General features: G+C 55.8%; 1 protein-coding gene across 2 annotated transcripts in view; it reads left to right on the top strand.

The window, feature by feature from the left end:
• SCARA5 (scavenger receptor class A member 5) overlaps positions 1 to 17,549 on the top strand; it is a 42,559-nt gene that overhangs the window by 3,300 nt on the left and 21,710 nt on the right. For both annotated transcript variants that reach the window (XM_027785547.2, XM_005236660.3), the window contains exons 3-4: positions 5,962 to 6,090; positions 13,727 to 14,401. In XM_027785547.2, the coding sequence (XP_027641348.1) occupies positions 5,962 to 6,090; positions 13,727 to 14,401 (804 nt within the window). The remainder of the gene's footprint in view (positions 1 to 5,961; positions 6,091 to 13,726; positions 14,402 to 17,549) is intronic.

The following is a 17,549-nucleotide window of genomic DNA, read 5'->3' as shown; positions in this document are numbered from 1 at the left end:
TTTGATCATGGGTTGGTCTACATGACACCAGACCTGCTGACAACAGATGGGGTACACCCATCTCAAAGCGGGGAAAGGATCTTTGCACAGGAGTTAGCAGGGCTCATGGAAAGAGCTTTAAACTAGATTTGAAGGGGGAAAGGGATAAACCCAGGCTGGCTAGAGATAAGCCTGGGGGCAGCATGTCCATGTTTGAAGGACAGTGTGCTAGCGAAGTCCTTTGGTCTGCTGTCTTAGGGGAGGTAGGGGATGGAGGTCCATGTGGCAGCAAAGATGCAAGGGTGATTGATTTGTTAAGTGCCTGAGAACAATCATATAGGAACTGGGGCTTCTCCCACAAAAAAGGTGGTGGGATTTGGTCAACAGTTGGCTTGAATATGAGCCGGCAGTGAGCCCAGGTGGCTGAGAAGGCCAATGGCGTCCTGGCTTGTGTCAGCGATAGTGCGGCCAGCAGGGCCAGGGAAGTAATTGTCCCCTGTACTTGGCACTGGTGAGGCTGCACCTTGAGCCCTGGGGTCCCTTCTGGCCCCTCACTCCCAGACAGAGCTTGGGGGGCCGGAGCATGTCCAGAGCAGGGCAGGGGCTGGGGCACCAGTCTGATGGGGGGGCTGGGGGGTCAGCCTGGAGAGGAGGGGGCTCAGGGGGGGACCTGATCGCTCCCTACAGCTGCCTGGGAGGGGGCTGCAGCCAGGGGGGTCGGTCTCTGCTCCCAGGTCACAAGCGACAGGACAAGGGGGAACGGCCTCAGGTTGCACCAGGGCAGGTTTAGGTTGGAGACTGGGAAACATTTCTTCACCGAAAGGGTGTCCAGCACTGGGACAGGCTGCCCAGGGAGGGGGGGAAGCACCGTGTAGATGTGGCACTCAGGGCCATGGGTTAGTGGTGGACTTGACAGTGCTGGGTTAACAGTTAGACCTGATGATCTTAAAGGTCTTTTCCAACTTAAATGATTCTGTGGTTCTGTGAAATCTGTGGGGCTGCTGGACTGGTCTTGTTTTGAGGAAGCTTCCCAGTACTTCTGTCCCCCACCAGAAGTATGGGATCAGGGTGATGGGGGACTAGTTGTCCTGGTTTTAGGTGCATGAGACATTCCCAGAATGTGATGGAGAGCCCTGGGTTCCAGGCTGGCCCACATCCAGGCTCTGAGCAAGCTGGGAACACCTAGCCCTGGACAAACTGCCTCTGGATGCTTGCACAGTGCAAGTGGCTTGTGATGGTTATTGCAAGAGATGTGGCATTGCAGTGTGGGTGTCTTCACCTGTCCTCCACCCCCCAGGATGGGGACAACTTTGAGTCCAGACGGTGGATTTCCCACCTGGGTGAAAACTCAGTCTTGCTGCCATTCCCCGAACTTGATGTCACAGAACCACAGAATGGTTTGGGTGGGAAGGGACCTTAAAGACCATCCAGTTCCCACCTCCCCGCCACAGGCAGGACCCCCTCCCCCCAGCCCAGGCTGCCCCCAGCCCCGTCCAGCCTGGCCTTGAGCCCTGCCAGGGATGGGGCACCCACAGCTGCTCTGGGCAGCCTGGGCCAGCGCCTCGCCGCCCTCACAGGGAAGAATTTCTGCCTCATCTCTCATCTCCATCTCCCCTCTCTCATGTAAAGCCATTCCCCCGTGTGCCATCGCCACCTGCCCTTGCCCAAAGCCCCTCCCCAGCTTTCTTGCCGGCCCCTTTAGGCACTGGCAGGTGCTCTAAGGTCTCCCCGCAGCCTTCTCCTCCCCAGGCTGAGCCACCCCAGCTCTCCCAGCCTGTCCCCACAGCAGAGCTGCTCCAGCCCCTGAGCATCTCCCTGGCCTCCTCTGGCCCCGCTCCAGCAGCTCCGTGTCTCTCCTGTGCTGGGGACCCCAGAGCTGGATGCAGCGCTGCAGGGGGGTCTCACCAGAGCGGAGCAGAGGGGCAGAGCCCCCTCACTGACCTGCTGGCTGCGCTGCTCTGCCTGCAGCCCAGGGTATGGTTGGGGCAGCACCCTGCAAGGGTCCCCCTGTTCCCAGCTGCTTGTCTGCTCCTGCCTCTGCCCACTTTCCTGCTGCCAGCTTTACAGATCCAGCACCCACCCCACCCTCCTGCAGCAGAGAGAGGTGCAGATCCTGCGCCGGGGCTTTCCCCATGCTCTGCCACACTGCAGACATGGCAGAGGGGGTGGTGGATCCTGGAGGGAGGGATGCCTGAAAGGATGGGAGAGAAAAGTTGGTGACCTCCACAACTGAGGCCACCATTCCCAGCCATGACCTTGCCCTGGTGTGGGGCGATGGCAGGGAGGGTGCAAAGTATTTTCCTGGCTTTATATTTTTGTGGCAAGTTGCCCTGGGTCTCTCAGAGCACGGCTGCTCATCCATAACTGGCTCTGATGCAAAGCTGGCCCTCCAGGGAACCCCGTTCCCATGGGACAGGTTGCTGGAGCAAGGCTTGTGGGACTGTGTCGCATCTGCAGCTGCACAGGGCGATGGCAACCCTGAAAGCTTCATCATGAGGATGGGACTGCCCACATCCCTCCTGGGCTGCTGGAAAATGCTTGGCGTGGGGCTGAGGACCCATGCAGCAGCCTCATGCATGACCCCCAGGACAGCAGCTCTGGAACCCCCAGGGCTTGAGGGATGAGAAGTCCTGACTGCTTTCAGCTTTCCACCTTCTGACCGGGTGGGTCACAGCTCCAGCTCCCCAGGGCATGGGCAGGGGGAAGAAATATTTGCTTTTCCCCTTGGTTACTGGCCGGAGCCCGCCCGTGGGCTCCTCGGAGCGGGCTGTTGTGAAAACCCTGCTTACGCAGCTGCGGTCCCTCCTGCTCTTCCGAGAGCAGTGATGAGGAGTGGGTGGTTCGGGGCCCAGGGCCAGCTCCTCCCGGAGTCTCCCAGGACCTGATATAAGTGTTAATGTCAGAAAAATATTGCAGCTTTCCTCATTCTGAAACCCTCGGCTCCATCTGTTTGGCTGGTGACAGCAAATGGGAACCGCATGCGGGTAATGAATTGCAGACGGAGGGGTCCCAGAGGAGAGGTACCGCCTTTCGCACCTGAGCTGAGGCGCCCCATGCACCCCACATCCCCATGGGATCCCCTCTGGGTGTCAGTGAGCCTGACCTCAGCACTTTATCATTTGGAGCCCCAAAATGGGGCTGAGTTCAGCAATACGCCCAGTGTAACCCTTTGTTGACTGGAAGCTTTTGCAAACCTCTCTGTCCTCCAGCAGGACAGACAGACCATCAGTTGGGGAAGGGTCTCTGCCAGGCTAGAGGCACCCCCAAACCTGTTGTACCTCCTCTCCATCTCTGGTACCCCAAGAGCTGGTTGGTCCCACAAGGAGCTGAGCTCCTGCCCCCTGGGTGGATGGTGGGATGGGTTGAGGACCCAAAGCCTGTCGGGGATGGTCTTGGCTGGAGGTGGGCATTGCTCGTGGCCAGGGATGAGTGTGGTCTCCTCCCCAGCAGGTTTGGCTTTGGGGTGGTGGTGCTTCACCCTTTCTGTCGGGTTGATGCAGGCTCTGGATTGGTGCTATGCTGTGCCTTGGGGCTTAAAGGGCAGAAAGCCATGGGATGGAGACACCCAAATGTCAAAAGAGTAGGAGTTTTGGACTCCACCTTTTGTTGATGTCTCCTTAGAGACATCTCAGATCTGGCAAGGGGCAAAACCTGGCGGCTCTAACTGACCTGGCATGAAGTTGCTGGTTCTCAGCTGCTCTCGGAAGCCTTGTGTTTCTGCAAGGGTCCAACACAAAAACACAGACACCAATGCCTGGCACTCCATCCCAGAAGCATGGGGTCACCCAGAGAACCAAGGCATGAGGCTCAAGCTGTACTGCAGCCTCGAGGCTGGGGACAGAGAGATGCAGGGGCTGTATCCAGATCAGGTTCTGGCTCCCACCTAAGACCACAACCTGGCCCAGATTTCAACATGAGCTCAAGCTTTGGACACGTGCAAAGCCCACAAGCAGATGCCTTTTCCCTGCTGCTGGGTTCACAGCACAGGAGCCTTTCCTTGTCTTCCCTTTCGTTTTCCTCCTGGCTATTTTATTCACCAAGCCCTCTCTTCTTCGCACACATCTCTTGCTGTGCAGGGCTTGTGGCAGCATTGATGAGGAGCTCGATCGCAGCTAGCACAGGTTTGGACAAGCAGGAGCTGGCAGGGGTGTCAAGATCTAGGCATTTCAGAATCATAGAATGGTTTGGTTGGAACGGACCATAAAGACCATCTAGTCCCACCCCCCCGCCATGGGCAGGACCCCTCCCCCCAGCCCAGGCTGCCCCCAGCCCCGTCCAGCCTGGCCTTGAGCACTGCCAGGGATGGGGCACCCACAGCTGCTCTGGGCAGCCTGGGCCAGCGCCTCGCCGCCCTCACAGGGAAGAATTTCTTCCTAATATCTAGTCTGAATATTCTTTCTTTTAGTTTAAAACCATCACCCCTTGTCCTATCTTCCTCCATTCCCTTACTGCTGCCTGCCTCCTGCCTGGGCTGCAGGCAGGGAAGGCAGGGAATGGGGACAATGGGTGGGAGTAGGGGGGGGGTGATGGCTCAGCAAGAGTGGGTGATGCTGATGTTTGCCTACCTGGGATCCTGGCTGGGCCCTTTGCATACCATCTCTGCCTGCGCAGGAGGGGAGGCGGGTGCATGCCAGAGCTGGGCTGCCTTTCCTCAGCCCAGACCCACAGCACCAGCATGGGCAGGATCAGTCCTGTCCCTGCCCACTGCATTATATAACCATATAATTGTTTAGGTTGGTAAAGACCTTTAAGAACATCAATCCATCCTGGCTAGATCCCCCTGCAGAGCCTTCCTACCCTCAAGCCAATCAATGCTCCCATTCAACTTGGCATCATCTGCAAAGGTACAGAGGGAGCACTCGATCCCCTCGTCCAGATCATTGATAAAGGCATTAACCAGGACTGGCCCCAGCACAGATCCCTGGGGAACACCACTGGTGCCTGGCTGCCAGCGGGATGTGATCCCATTCCCCACTGCACTTTGGGCTCGGCCATCAGCCAGCTTTTAACCCAACATAAAGTACAGCCGTCCCAGCCATGAGCAGCCGGTTTCTCCAGGAGATGCTGTGGGATGTGCCAAAGGTTTCACTAAAGTCCAGGCAGACATCACAGCCTTCCCTCACACGCTGAACCACCTTGTCATCGAAGGAGATCAGGCACGTCAAGCAGGACCTGCCTGTCACAGAATCTTTTAGGCTGGAAAAGACCTTTAAGATCATCAACTCCAACCGTTAACCCAGCACTGCCAAGCCCACCACTAACCCATGGCTCCAAGCGCCACATCTACGCATCTTTTAAACACCCCCAGGGATGGTGCCTCCCCCCGCTCCCTGGGCAGCCTGTCCCAGTGCTGGACACCCTTTCGGTGAAGAAATGTTTCCCAGTCTCCAACCTAAACCTGCCCTGGTGCAACCTGAGGCCGTTCCCCCTTGTCCTGTCGCTTGTGACCTGGGAGCAGAGACCGACCCCCCTGGCTGCAGCCCCCTCCCAGGCAGCTGTAGGGAGCAATCAGGTCCCCCCTGAGCCCCCTCCTCTCCAGGCTGAACACTCTCAGGTCCCCCAGTCACTCCCCATCAGACTGGTGCCCCAGCCCTGCTGCCTTTCCCTGGATACGTTCCAGCACCTCAGTATCTTTATTGGAGTGAGTCATAAACCTGTGCTGGCTGAGCCCGATTGCCTGGTTGTCCTGTACATGCTGTGTGATGGCACACCAAGATGATCTGCTGCACAGCCTCCCCATCAGCATTGCTGGTGGTGTCCCGGCTGCATGTGAGCCTTTACCTGGGAGTGTGGACCTGTGCCAGCATCCATGGTCCCGACTCAGGGAAGGCTGTGTGGGTCCACACTGGGGCAAGCAGAGCTGTGCCCACACCCATGAGGCATTGCCAAAATTATATTTGCAATATTTTCTCCCACTGGGAGATGGAGCCCAGGTGGACTGGGTGCATGATGCTCTCTCTGACACCTTGCCCTGTTCCCCAGGTCCCGGGCAGAGGATGAAGGCAGTAGGACGCTGCGGACGGCTTGGCTCCTTGGCAGCACTGAAGTATGCTGTGGTGGGACTCTACCTCCTCGTCTTCCTCATCCTCGTTGGGGTCTTCATTCTCGCAGGTAAGTGTTGAACCTAGGCCCTCCCTGTATGGTGCAGTGGTACCCTAGGGTGATGCTCCCCTGTGCAGGAGCTCAGAGGGAGCTGGGTCTGGCTATGGACATGGGACCACATCTCTGCAGAGGTGTTCAGGAGGGTGTCCAGGGAAGGGAAATATGGGATCCAGCTTTTAGCTCCTTGGGAGCAACAACATGAGCCCATGCCAGCTCCATACTGCCCATCTGGAGCAGTTTTGATTTAAGCTTTGAGGCTGGAGTTGCTGCAGGGTCCAGGCATCGTATGCTCGTGATGGTGAGGCTCAGGAGCCCTGTGATTTGGGCTCAAATCATTCCCATCACTAGGTCGAAGCTTCTGGGTTTGCACCAGCTCCCCCATTTTGCTTAGGGTAAAGATGAGCCCTGGCTCCATCAGTGACGGAGGTCCAAGCAGCTTGCAGACAGGGCATTATCCTTGCACAGCACATCCCACATGTGCCAGCAAGGCTCCTGCCTCCCCTTCCCAGCTTTTTGGTGAGCGCAGGGATGAGAAAGCTGCTTGCGAATGCCTGTAATTGCTCCCAGCCCCAGTTCATCCCTGCATATAGATCCCATGTGGTCTGCGTTGCCAGGCTTGGTTTCCCCCTTGTGCTGGAAGCAGTTTGGGAAGATGTCTGGTTTAACCCACAGTCCCAGTACCCCCGCCTTGCACCCATACCACCCCCGTGTGGGGCTCTGCTGGGGAGGGGGGGGGCTTGGGTGGGTGCCACAGGAGGCTTGGGTAAGAAATGCCACCAAGGACCAGCTCCTCGCTTCCCACCCACCTCCTTCCCAGCTTTAACCCCAGCATCCATGGAGGGGGAGGGAATAAGGGGCCCTGCCTTTTCAGCCCCAAATCCCCACTAGCTGCTCTCCAGGCCTGGGCAGGGCAGGGCAGCGCTGCCCCCGCACCATCCCTTTGGCATGATTTTCTGCGCCTTGCCAGTGCCTTGCCTGCTTCAGGCAGCTGGGGGGGTGATGGATGTCATGTTTAACTCCAGCTGTGCTAATGCCAGCACCGTGAAGGCAGCCTGTGTCTTTTGCAAAGGGTGGATTTAGTTTTTTCTTGGGAAGGGGAAAGGACAGAGAAGGTTTTCCGGAATTTTGAAGCCTCTCCCCCTTATTTCTTGCATTACATTGTTTTAATGTTGTTGTTGGCCTGTGAAACCCTGAGCGAGGGATGCCATGAATTGTGCAAAGAGCTCGGGACAGGCGCTCTTGTCCTGGGCTGAGCTACAGCTGCTCACCCAAAAGCAGCTCCAGCAATAACAATAACATTATGGCATCGGCTGACGGTGGGGAGACCTGGAGGCTCACCATCTCGGGCATCTTCAAAGCCCCACCTCCTGGAGTCCCGTGACTGGCAGGATTTCAGCTTTCAGTAAGACCTCAGTAAAACCACCTTACCCCCCAGGTTGTGGACCACAATCTTGGAAAAAGAAAGGGAAAATGCAGAGAAAAATAATCTCTTTCATTATGGCTTTCTGTGTGTTGGGAACCTTAAGCCAAGCCTCTGGCTTTGGGTGTAGCTGACTCACAAGGTCTGGAGCCAGCTCTGCCGACTCTGGGTGCCTGGAGTGGTCTTATCACATCAAGGAAAACGACAGGCACAGGTTGGTCTTGCAACAGGGCGAGGAGACCACATCCACCTGGGATGCACATGTAGCCTGGGGAGACAACTCTGACGGTTCTCAGCTTCAGGTGTTCTCAGCTTCAGGTGTCTGTGGCTGAAACCTTGACGTTGGAGTTGATGGTCCTTGGAGGACCAGGACTAGATATTCATGAGCACCCATAACGGTGGAGGGCTTGGTTTTTCCATGGAAAATTCCACTTTGTGCTACTGGAGACCAAACACCGGCTTACCAGAGCTGAGACCTTCTGCCCAGCATCCCTTGTCTCCCATCAGAGGGAAAGGTGCACAGAAAGATACAGCATTTAGTGAAGTAGACTTGCTCTCACCTGCTCCTTGGGTTGGGGAGAGCCACCTGCGATGCTAGAGGGACATCACTGTTTGATGCCACCTCTGTCCTCCCACAGCTGTGGTGAGGTCTCCGCTCAGAGCAGGTCCCACCTGGAGCAGACACCATCCCACCCAGGGCATATGAGTGCTGGAGGTCCAGCTCAATTCCAGGCCTGATGCTCTTTGGAGAGGGATGTGCAGCTGTGATATTCCAGCTGCTCCCCAAAGAGCAACTCTCACCACACTGTTTGGACAAGGGTGATGGGAAAACTGTGCTCCTGGTCCACACCCTGGGCTGCCAGCATCCCTTCACCCCAGGACCAGCAACAGAGCAGGGATGCTCTGCCTGGCTTGCTCCACTGCTTCCAATCTTCCCCCAGGGAAAAGGAGGAAAATTCCCAAAAACATCATTGGAAAGTGCATACGTGTGCAAATGCACACAGAAATGTGTGTGTATGCTCCAGCTTACATGGAGGGGGACCTTTTACAAGGCTTTTTGACAAGATGAGGGGTGATGGCTTTAAACTAAAAGAAGGGATATGTAAATGAGAGATGAGGAAGAAATTCTTCCCTGTGAGGGCGGCGAGGCGCTGGCCCAGGCTGCCCAGAGCAGCTGTGGGTGCCCCATCCCTGGCAGTGCTCAAGGCCAGGCTGGACGGGGCTGGGGGCAGCCTGGGCTGGGGGGAGGGGTCCCTGCCTGTGGCAGGGGGTGGGACTAGATGGCCTTTAAGGTCTCCTCCAGCCCAAACAATTCTGTGGTTCTATGTGAGTCTATGAAAGAAACTTCCACACGCCACAGTGCTTCCCAGCAGGAGTGGGCATTGTGAGGGAAACCAGCCCCCCTTGGAGATAACCTTCCAACATGTGCTGATGTCCCCAGCATGTTAACCTGGTGGTTTTGGCGAGGCAGCTGCCCTAGGCATAGTTTTGAAGCCGGCTTGGGCAGGTGTCCTGCAACTCACTACGTGCTCTGTGAAAAGGGGTTAGAAAATGAGTAAACTGCCAAAAATACCATGAACCACCTCAGAGCTGCGGAAACAGGATGTTTTCAGCAACAGAGCCGGGGTGGTTTCAACGCAGTCTGCTTTTAATATCCTCTCTCGCAAGCCTGGCAGCAGTTTTCTGTCTCCTGGGGGTGCACACTCCCTTTCTCCCCATCCCTGACACACACACAAACACCCCATCCACTAAAAAGGCACCTAGCCCAAGGTCTGGATTCCAACCTTGGCTTTTTTGCAAGGTCTGGGTTAAATCCCAGCCGCCTGCGTGCACGGACCTGCACTTTGGTGTTTGAATCCGAATCCCCACCTGGCCCCATGCCCAGGCACCCCAGGCACCCAGCCCTGAGCAGCTCTGCAGCAGTGGGAGGCCAGGCAGGGCTCATTAGGACACGGCTAATGAGCCAAGCACCTTCGTGGGGGCATCTGAACCATGCATATGGATGGGCATCCAACTTGCACCCCATCTTCATGCTCATATTTGCATTGAGAGCTGGCCACATTTCCACACTTCACACCCCTGGATGCCTGGTAGAAGTGTCCAAGGAAATGAGCACCCTCTAGTTCAAGAGCTGTAGCCCCAAAACTCATGCTCTGAGGATGCTGGTGGTGATAAAGGCAACAGCTGCATCCCTGTGGCCAGCCATCACGTGAGCACTCCCTAGTCAGCTCCAGTGCAAACTCCTGCTCCCTGTGAGCTGGCTCCAAACTGGGTCTGTGCCTGCAGCTGGTGTCTCCCTGGGGACACAGAGCAAGCCTGAGGTGCCCAAAAGCTGCCGGCAGCGTGGCCCCGTGCCTGTGCTAATAAGTCCTGAGACTCATGCTGGAGCTGAGTACTAGCTACTCCCCGCCATCCCCTGCTCCCTATCCTGCCCATCCTTCCCCAAAACCTTCTCCTGCAGCCATTTTCTCAGCCCAGAGTTTCATTTCCACCCTTTCCAAAACGCTGGAGATGTTCTCATGCAGAAATGGGCCGTAGGGTGCTGAGTTCCTATTTGGGCTGGAGGTTTGGGATGCCCAGACCCGCTGCCCATTGTGCATCCAGTAGCAAGGTGAACCTCACACTGAGCACCTGCCTGACTTCCTTGTGGAAATAAAACCCAGAGGAGCTGGTGGCAATGCCCCAGGGCTCATAGCTGGGTCCAAATCCTCAGCAGTGCTTCCAGCTTGGAGACCAAATGGAGGTGTCCTGCAAGACTTTGCACGCAGCATCTTGGTTTTTTTGCAGCTGTGTCATGCTGCAAAAGTTGGATTGCCAAGTGTGGTGAAACAGTTGTATCCAGCATGTACATTTCTGCTTTGCAGCATCACCTTGGCCATATGTGAACCTAAAACGGGAGGAGAGAGATTTTGGGCGCATGCAAGGGTGCAGGTGCCTGTTTGTGGTGCAGGTCCCGGCAGCAGCAATGGTGTGTAGTGCAGGGGTGTGCATGCACAGCTGTGCTTGTGTGTGCTTGTCCCCTCTGCAAGGCTCCTGCCTGCGGTCCCTGTGGTACGAAAACGTTTGTGTGAGTGCACGTGTGCATGGCGCAGGGTGTGTGTGCACAGGTTGCAATGCAGACGTGCAGAGAAGGCAGGTGCATGCATGCACGTTTGCATCATGCCATGTGCATATATGTATGCATATATATGTATATTTAGTAACCTCAAGGCTTTCTCTCCTTGCACTTTTTCAACCTTCCTGCAGCAAGCTGTTCTTACCTGCGTGAAACCCCCTGTCTCTCCAGGGCTCTACTTTGCTGCCTTCATCGGATGCCCATTAGGTTTTTAGTACCTTTCACGCCCATGTGCACGACCACCAGCACATGTGCAAGGCACAACCTTGCACGGGGCTGGTGTTGGCCTGTTCAGCAGTGGCAGAAGGGATTTTGGGGTAGGACCATGGGGTTTTTGTAAACTTTCTCTCCTTGAATTACTGCTGGGGACAACAGCTAGGAAGATGGTATGTCCCCATAATAAATGGTGGAGAGGGAGCAGCTGCTCATGCAGCCCTTTGGGGACTGTCAGCTCACCCCCTGTGCTGCCAGGTCTATTTTGAGGCCCCATGGCAGGGAGCGTGTCTATGCTGGGTGCATGCATGTGTGTGCATTTGCATGTGTGCACTGGATGCATGTGTGTGCTGTGTGCATACATGTGTGTATACCTGTGCTATGCACAGGCATGCATATTTTCATGAGCATAAGCATGTGCTGTGCTCATGCCTTCATACATGTGGGAATGTGTGCGTGTATGCACAAGCCGTGTACATGCAGTTATGTGTGTGCTCCAGGGTCCTAGCAACTCTAACACTTCCCCAACTCCCGGCTCTTGCTTTCATGCAAAGAACAGAAATAGAGGAGGGTGGCATGGGCCCACATAGCTCCTCTGACAGCCCTGTGCCTGTAGCCCTGCCCTGCAGCTTCACCTGCCGAGTGGGTCAATGTCCGTGCCTCTGCCTTGCAGCAGGATTAGTCCATCCTACCATGCCAGAAAGTGCAAAGTGGGAAGCAGAAGATCTGGGAGGCAGGAGACCTTCTGGCATGCAGGCACGTGCATGAATGGAGCAGCCCAAGGCTGGAGGTGTTGCTGCTAGGAAGCTTCCTGGTGTGGTTTTGGCTGCAGGATGCTCTGGAGCAGCCTTGGTTGGTGGCTGTGGTGCTGGGGCTGGCAGAGGAGAGCCGTGGGGATCTCCACTGGTTATTGAAAGGGATTTGTGGGAATTTGGGGAACGCTGCAGGCTTTGCAGCTAACTGCAGATGTGAAGAAGGGGAGCTCGCCCGTGTTTCCGAGCCCTCAGCCAACAACAGGACCTGGGGTTGGGGTCATTCCTCCTTGTGCTGGCCACACAGGGCTGCTTCTCCCCTTGGTGGCGTTGCATGAAAGCCACGGTTGTCTCTGCATCCATTATGGGCACGCTGGGTCTGGAAAGGCTTTGACAGAGCAGGTTTGGTCACCCACACAGAAGGCAGTGGCACCCACCCCTTCACCAGCTCCATGGTGATTTTCCCCAAGGACTTCCCTTGCCCGTTTCCCTCTCGCGAGGTGGCCTTGGGCATGTCGCCTGGTTGCTTTGCCTGTTGTGACCCACTGTGGGCAAAGCCGGTGTCCACTGGGTGCCTGGCACGAAGGGACAAGCGATAAACAGTGATGTTGAGACGTCCCCCCTGCAGTGATGTAGGTGACAAGCAGGGACATGCAGAGGGGACCAAACAATGTCCCCATGCTCCAGGAGGATTGCTCCGAGGTGACACACTGTACCCTGGAAAGCTGGGACAGGCCAGTGGTGGGATTAATTAACAAGGGTTAATTAACAGAGGAAAGAAGCCTTGGGTGCCTGGAAGATGCTGCTCCATTCAGCACCCACTGGCCCTCCCAGAGGCCCCTCCCCAGGCGCAGAGGGTCCCCTCTGGGCACGTAGTGCCACTGCTGCGGGTGGCCCCAAGCCCAGGGAGGGCTGGAGGCCTTTGCGTGTGCACGTCTGCCTTCACCCTCTCCTTCCTCCTGCAGTTTTAATTCAAACCAAATGCCTTTGCTTGGTTTCTCCTGTGTGGAAATGAGAGGGTGAGCTGCCAGGCTGGTCCCACGCCAGCCCACGGCATTGTGCCAGCTGAAGCCCCACCACAGCTTAAAGAACAATGGGGATTTTTTTTTTTTTTTAATAATTCTTACTATTTGTGTGGGTTTGGCTTTGAGTCCCCCACCCCAGGCTGCATTGGAGACCCTCCACCAATGCAAGGCAGAGGGAGGAAATGCTAGTCCCCTGCCTGGATGAGCATTTTTGGGATGCACCAAGGTATGCAGTGGGGTGATGGTGTCAAGGATTGGGCTATACTGGGTGCTGCTGGGCTTGCTGGGCATGGGGTTGCTGGGGCAGTGCTAGGAGCTGCTGAGAGCAAAAGGTTCTACCCAGATATCCAGGTTCCCTCTCCAAACTTTGGTGCTCTGGGAGGTGGTGCAAGGCCAGGAGGGGTTTGGGGTGGGTGCCTGGATGGCTGGGAGCTCTCTGCCACTGGAAATGCAGAGGCAGGGGGTGAAGGATACTCCTCAGCCAGGGTGGGTTTCCTCCCTTGGGAAGAGCTCTGGCAGCCCTGGGATGCAGGATGTAGTGTTTGGAGGCTGACAGCAAACCACACCCAGAGCTGTGGAGACCTGTCAAGCCAGCTCGATGGTCTTCATTATAGAGCAAGGGGCTGAGCTCAGGTCCAAGATCAGTGGCCAGAAGGGGAACCTGCTTGCTAAAATTAAAATTAAAGCCTCAGTGGGGGAAGAAGCAGTTTTAAGGTCTGGATTTAGGAAAGGAAAGTGGATGCTGTTAGCAGCCAGTCTTCTGACCAAAGGCAAACACGAGACGGGCAAAGCCATGATGCATCATGACCTATCTAAAAAGCCCAGAGCCAACCCAATGCCCACAGCTTCTGGGAGTATTTGCTGTCCTTCCTGAGTGAGGTGCCTCCTTCTCCAGCCCCGAGCAGCTAACTTCCTTCTCCAACCATGGAGAAAACCGTGGGGCCAAAAAGGGGCTGATGCAATGGACCTTTTGGCATTTGAGGTAGGGCTTTCACCTCCAAGCACCAAGGAATGGGGGATGTCCAAGCACTCCTTGGGAGGAGGTGGGGTTGCACCTCTCAGGAGGGTCCCACCTCCATGGGGTGGTTGCTCATGCCCCATTCCTCTCCATCCCTTCCAGTCTCCAGACCACAGACTTCCCCTGAGGACCTGAAGGCGCTGATGGGGAACGTCAACCACCTCAACGAGAGCTTTCGGGACATGCAGCTGAAGCTGCTGCACCTACCTCTGAAGGGGGACATGCTGGATCACATCTGGAGGCTGCAGGACCTCCTGCAGAACCACTCGGACTCCTTGTTCCTCATGACGGGGTCACTGCAGAAGCTGGAAGGGCTTCTCTGGAGCCTGCAGACCCAGGCCAGCCAAACTGACAAGGCAGTGTCCAGCCTCTGGGACAGCCTGACACAGCAGAGCGACACGGCTCAGCAGGAGATATACAAGCTCTCCGTGGAAGGCAACAGCAGCCGGCTGCTGCTGCAGCACCACGACCACCTCCTGAGCCACCTGGGCAGCAGGGTGGAGAGTCTGAGTGACCAGGTGACAACCATCAGTGGGGCTGTGGACACCATGAATAGGACCTTCTCCTACGACGTGAATATCCACCATACTCGCATCCAGGATCTGCAGGTGCTGATCAGCAATGCCACTGAAGATGCTCGGCAGATGCGCCTCATCCACATAGCCATGGAGGAGCAGCTGAAGCATGAGCTGGCCATTCTCAACAACGTGACAGAGGACCTGCGGCTGAAGGACTGGGAGCACTCCATTGCGCTGAAGAACATCTCTGTGATACAGGGTAAGCTGAGTGTCCCTTTTAAGTAGCTCCCTCGCTGGTGCATGAAGCTGTTGTGGGGAAGGGGGTGTCCTCAGTGCTTTGGGTGGTGGTGGGAATGGTTCCTGTGGGGTTGCCTTGGGTACTCTTTGGTGTATTGGTACTCTTTGGTGTATCAAATCCACCAGGCACCACTGTTTAGGTGTCTGTGGTGTTCAGATATCTCCATCACCTTGGACTCTGGGACCCTCCAAATGCTCCTCCACCCATTTTAGGAAGAAAGCTCCTAAGGTTCCCTCAAAGATGTCAGGGAAAAAAATCCTCTTTACTCCATTTTCCCCTTCCCGTCTTCTCCTCCTTTAACACACTCAGCCCCTCCCAAATCACAGAATCATAAAATCACAGAATGGTTTGGGTGGGAAGGGACCTTCAAAGGCCATCTAATCCAACCCCCTGCCATGGGCAGGGACACCTTCCCCTAGATCAGATTGCTCAGAGCCCCATCCAGCCTGGCCTTGAACACTGCCAGGGCTGGGGCATCTCCCACCTCTTTGCTAACTCTTGACCATTGACTCTAGTTTTACTGATCCCCTTTTTTTGGTATTTATATAGTTGCCTTGGTAATTCTCCTTCTCAGTCTACTAAGCATCTCCCTTCTTCTTAATTACCTGCAAGGTCCAGCCATTTGTCACATGGTTACCTCATGGGCGTAGCTGTATGGACAGGGTTAACCATCTGCTTGGACATTTCTTCCTCTCGGATGTCAGCGATTTCCAGCTGTTTCATATCTTACTGTCTTGCTGCTGTGGGATCACACATTTCTCTGCATCCCACAGCACGACGTCTCCTAGGACAGCCCAGCTCCAAGGGGACCAGCTCAGGTGGAGATGCCTGCACTGGAGAAACCCATGGCTGCTGTGGTGGACCCCAATCCAGTTGCCTGATGTGACTGGGGAGCAGCAAGAGGAGGGTCCCCCTGTGCTGCACCAAGGGAGAAGTAGCTTTTGCTTCAAAGATCTCTAGAGGCTAAAGTAGGAGAGGGAGAGGAGGGAGCTACGCTCCTTGGGAGCAGCTTGGCTTTGTGGGATGTTGGGGATGGGAAAGGGTCAGGCTCTTCAGGAACAGGAGCAGCCAAACAGGACTGTGATGGGAGCCAGCAAAGTCATGGACATCTTCATGGATTATGGCAGGAGCACAGGGGCACCCGATGAAATGGTGGGCAGCAAGCCCAGGAGAGGCTCAGCCCTTTCTTGCATGCCACCTTTTCACCCAGCTGGAGCTTCTTGCTGCAGGACTTTGTGGAGGTAGAAACCTAAGCGGGTCCCAAAGGAGCTGGATAAATTCACGCAGGGTACATTCATGGCTGTTAAATGCCATGACCTGATCATAGTACTGGTGAATGAACTGGCCATGGGAGGGGGTAAAACCATGAAGGAACACAGAAGAGCCCCATGGAAGCCCTTGGAGGCAGAGCAAGATGTTGTGGGGCAGTTGTTTGTCCCACTTCTAGGCTGTTGGCTTGCACCTGTGGAGATGCAATGGGCTGTTGCTCATTTCTGGTGCTTCCAGCTGAAATACCAGATGGGGAAGGAAGGGGCTGACGCCAAGGCACTTGTTCTCTCTGGCTGTCTGCTGAGCCAAGAAGGGACAGATGTGGTTTGAACAACAACTGCATCTCCTCATCCAGGCCAGCCACCACCCTTGGGTACCAGCAGCTCACTGGGGTCATTTCCCTGGTCCTTGGGGGACATTGGCTCCCAATGGCTGGGTCAGGGCTGCTGGGACCACATTGCACCCACTGCTTTGAGGTTTTCATAGCTGCCCGCCCACCCCCAGTGCCCTCTCTTTCCCCCACTCCTGTGGGGAGGATATTACAGTCTCTTGGATGAAGCCACCAAGGAACAGAACCACCACAGAGCCCGACACCCGTGCACCATGTTACTCCAATTAATATAAGCAGAAAGCAAAGCAACCCCCCTCCCAATGGGCCAGCACCTGATTTATCATCTGCTGCCCTGACACATTCCTGGCATCCCTGATTTCCCCTCTCCCCATCCCTCCTCCTTCCCTGCTTTCTGTTGGCAGTGATGGGACATGGGTAATGTTAGGATCCTTGTGCCCAGCTGGCTTTACCCCGGCTTCAAATGTCCTTGGATGGATCCACCTTGCTCCCGGCTGGATTTGCGCCAACAGAGCCAGTCCTGGGAGGTGTGGGGCTGCCTGCTTGGGGGTGCATTTTCCTTCCCCCAAGACCTCAGCTACCCTGGGTTCTCGCTTTTGAGGCTGTTTGCTGGTGATGGCAGCTTGGGGAGGTCCCTGGGCTTGTCTCCAGAAGCTGATCATGCCAAGGACCTCGCATGTCTTAGGGAGGGCTTGGCCCTGCAGCGCAGAGTGGCTCTGGGTCTTAAATAACAGTGTCACCAGGAGGGAGGATGCCTGGGATCCACCGCCTGCCTGGATCTGCTTGCATAACTCACTGGGTGGGATGTGCTGGCTTGCAGCAGGTCTGGCAGGGTGATTGCAACGGTCCCATCTGGCCATTAGATGTGTGCACGTCATGGAAGTCCTCATCCTGATGGTTTTGGAGGGCTTTTCTCCTCTGCTGATGCAGCAAGCAGCCCAGCCCTGTGCAGGCAGGAGGGTGAAGCATGGGTGCATCTGGGCTGGGGTTTTCTTTCCTGAGCACAAACCTCAAACACTGCGGGGTGGGGACCAGCTTGGCATGGTGTCTGCAGTGCTGCTCAGCCTCTCCCAGCCGCCCCTCCCAGTGCTTCTCCATCCTCCACCCCAGCTGCTCCCTGTGTCACAACCCACCAGCTCTCCCTGGGGATGGGACCATCTCTGCTCATGGATTTGACTGGATGTAGCCAAGAGGAAGGGTTCTGGTGGCTGATGGGCCACAGGGCTCACTACTGTGGGAATAGCTCTGAAGGACGAATGCCAAAACCTAGAAGCCTGCAAACAGGATTGGCCTGACAATCTGCCTATCCCCAAGCACCATTTCTAACCCCAGGCATTAGGGAAAGGGAATAAGGGCCAACATATCCCATGCCAGGCCGTGTTCTCCCAGCCTCCAACTCTTACAAAGCAGATGAGATTGTCTGTTGCCCGTGGTCATTCTCCATGAAACTTAGTTCCCTTATTAGCCTGTCCATGCCCTTGACCTCCTCAA

Source organism: Falco peregrinus, chromosome 7, assembly GCF_023634155.1.
Source record: "Falco peregrinus isolate bFalPer1 chromosome 7, bFalPer1.pri, whole genome shotgun sequence".
Lineage (NCBI taxonomy): Eukaryota > Metazoa > Chordata > Aves > Falconiformes > Falconidae > Falco > Falco peregrinus.
This window is presented reverse-complemented; position numbering and strand designations above follow the sequence as displayed.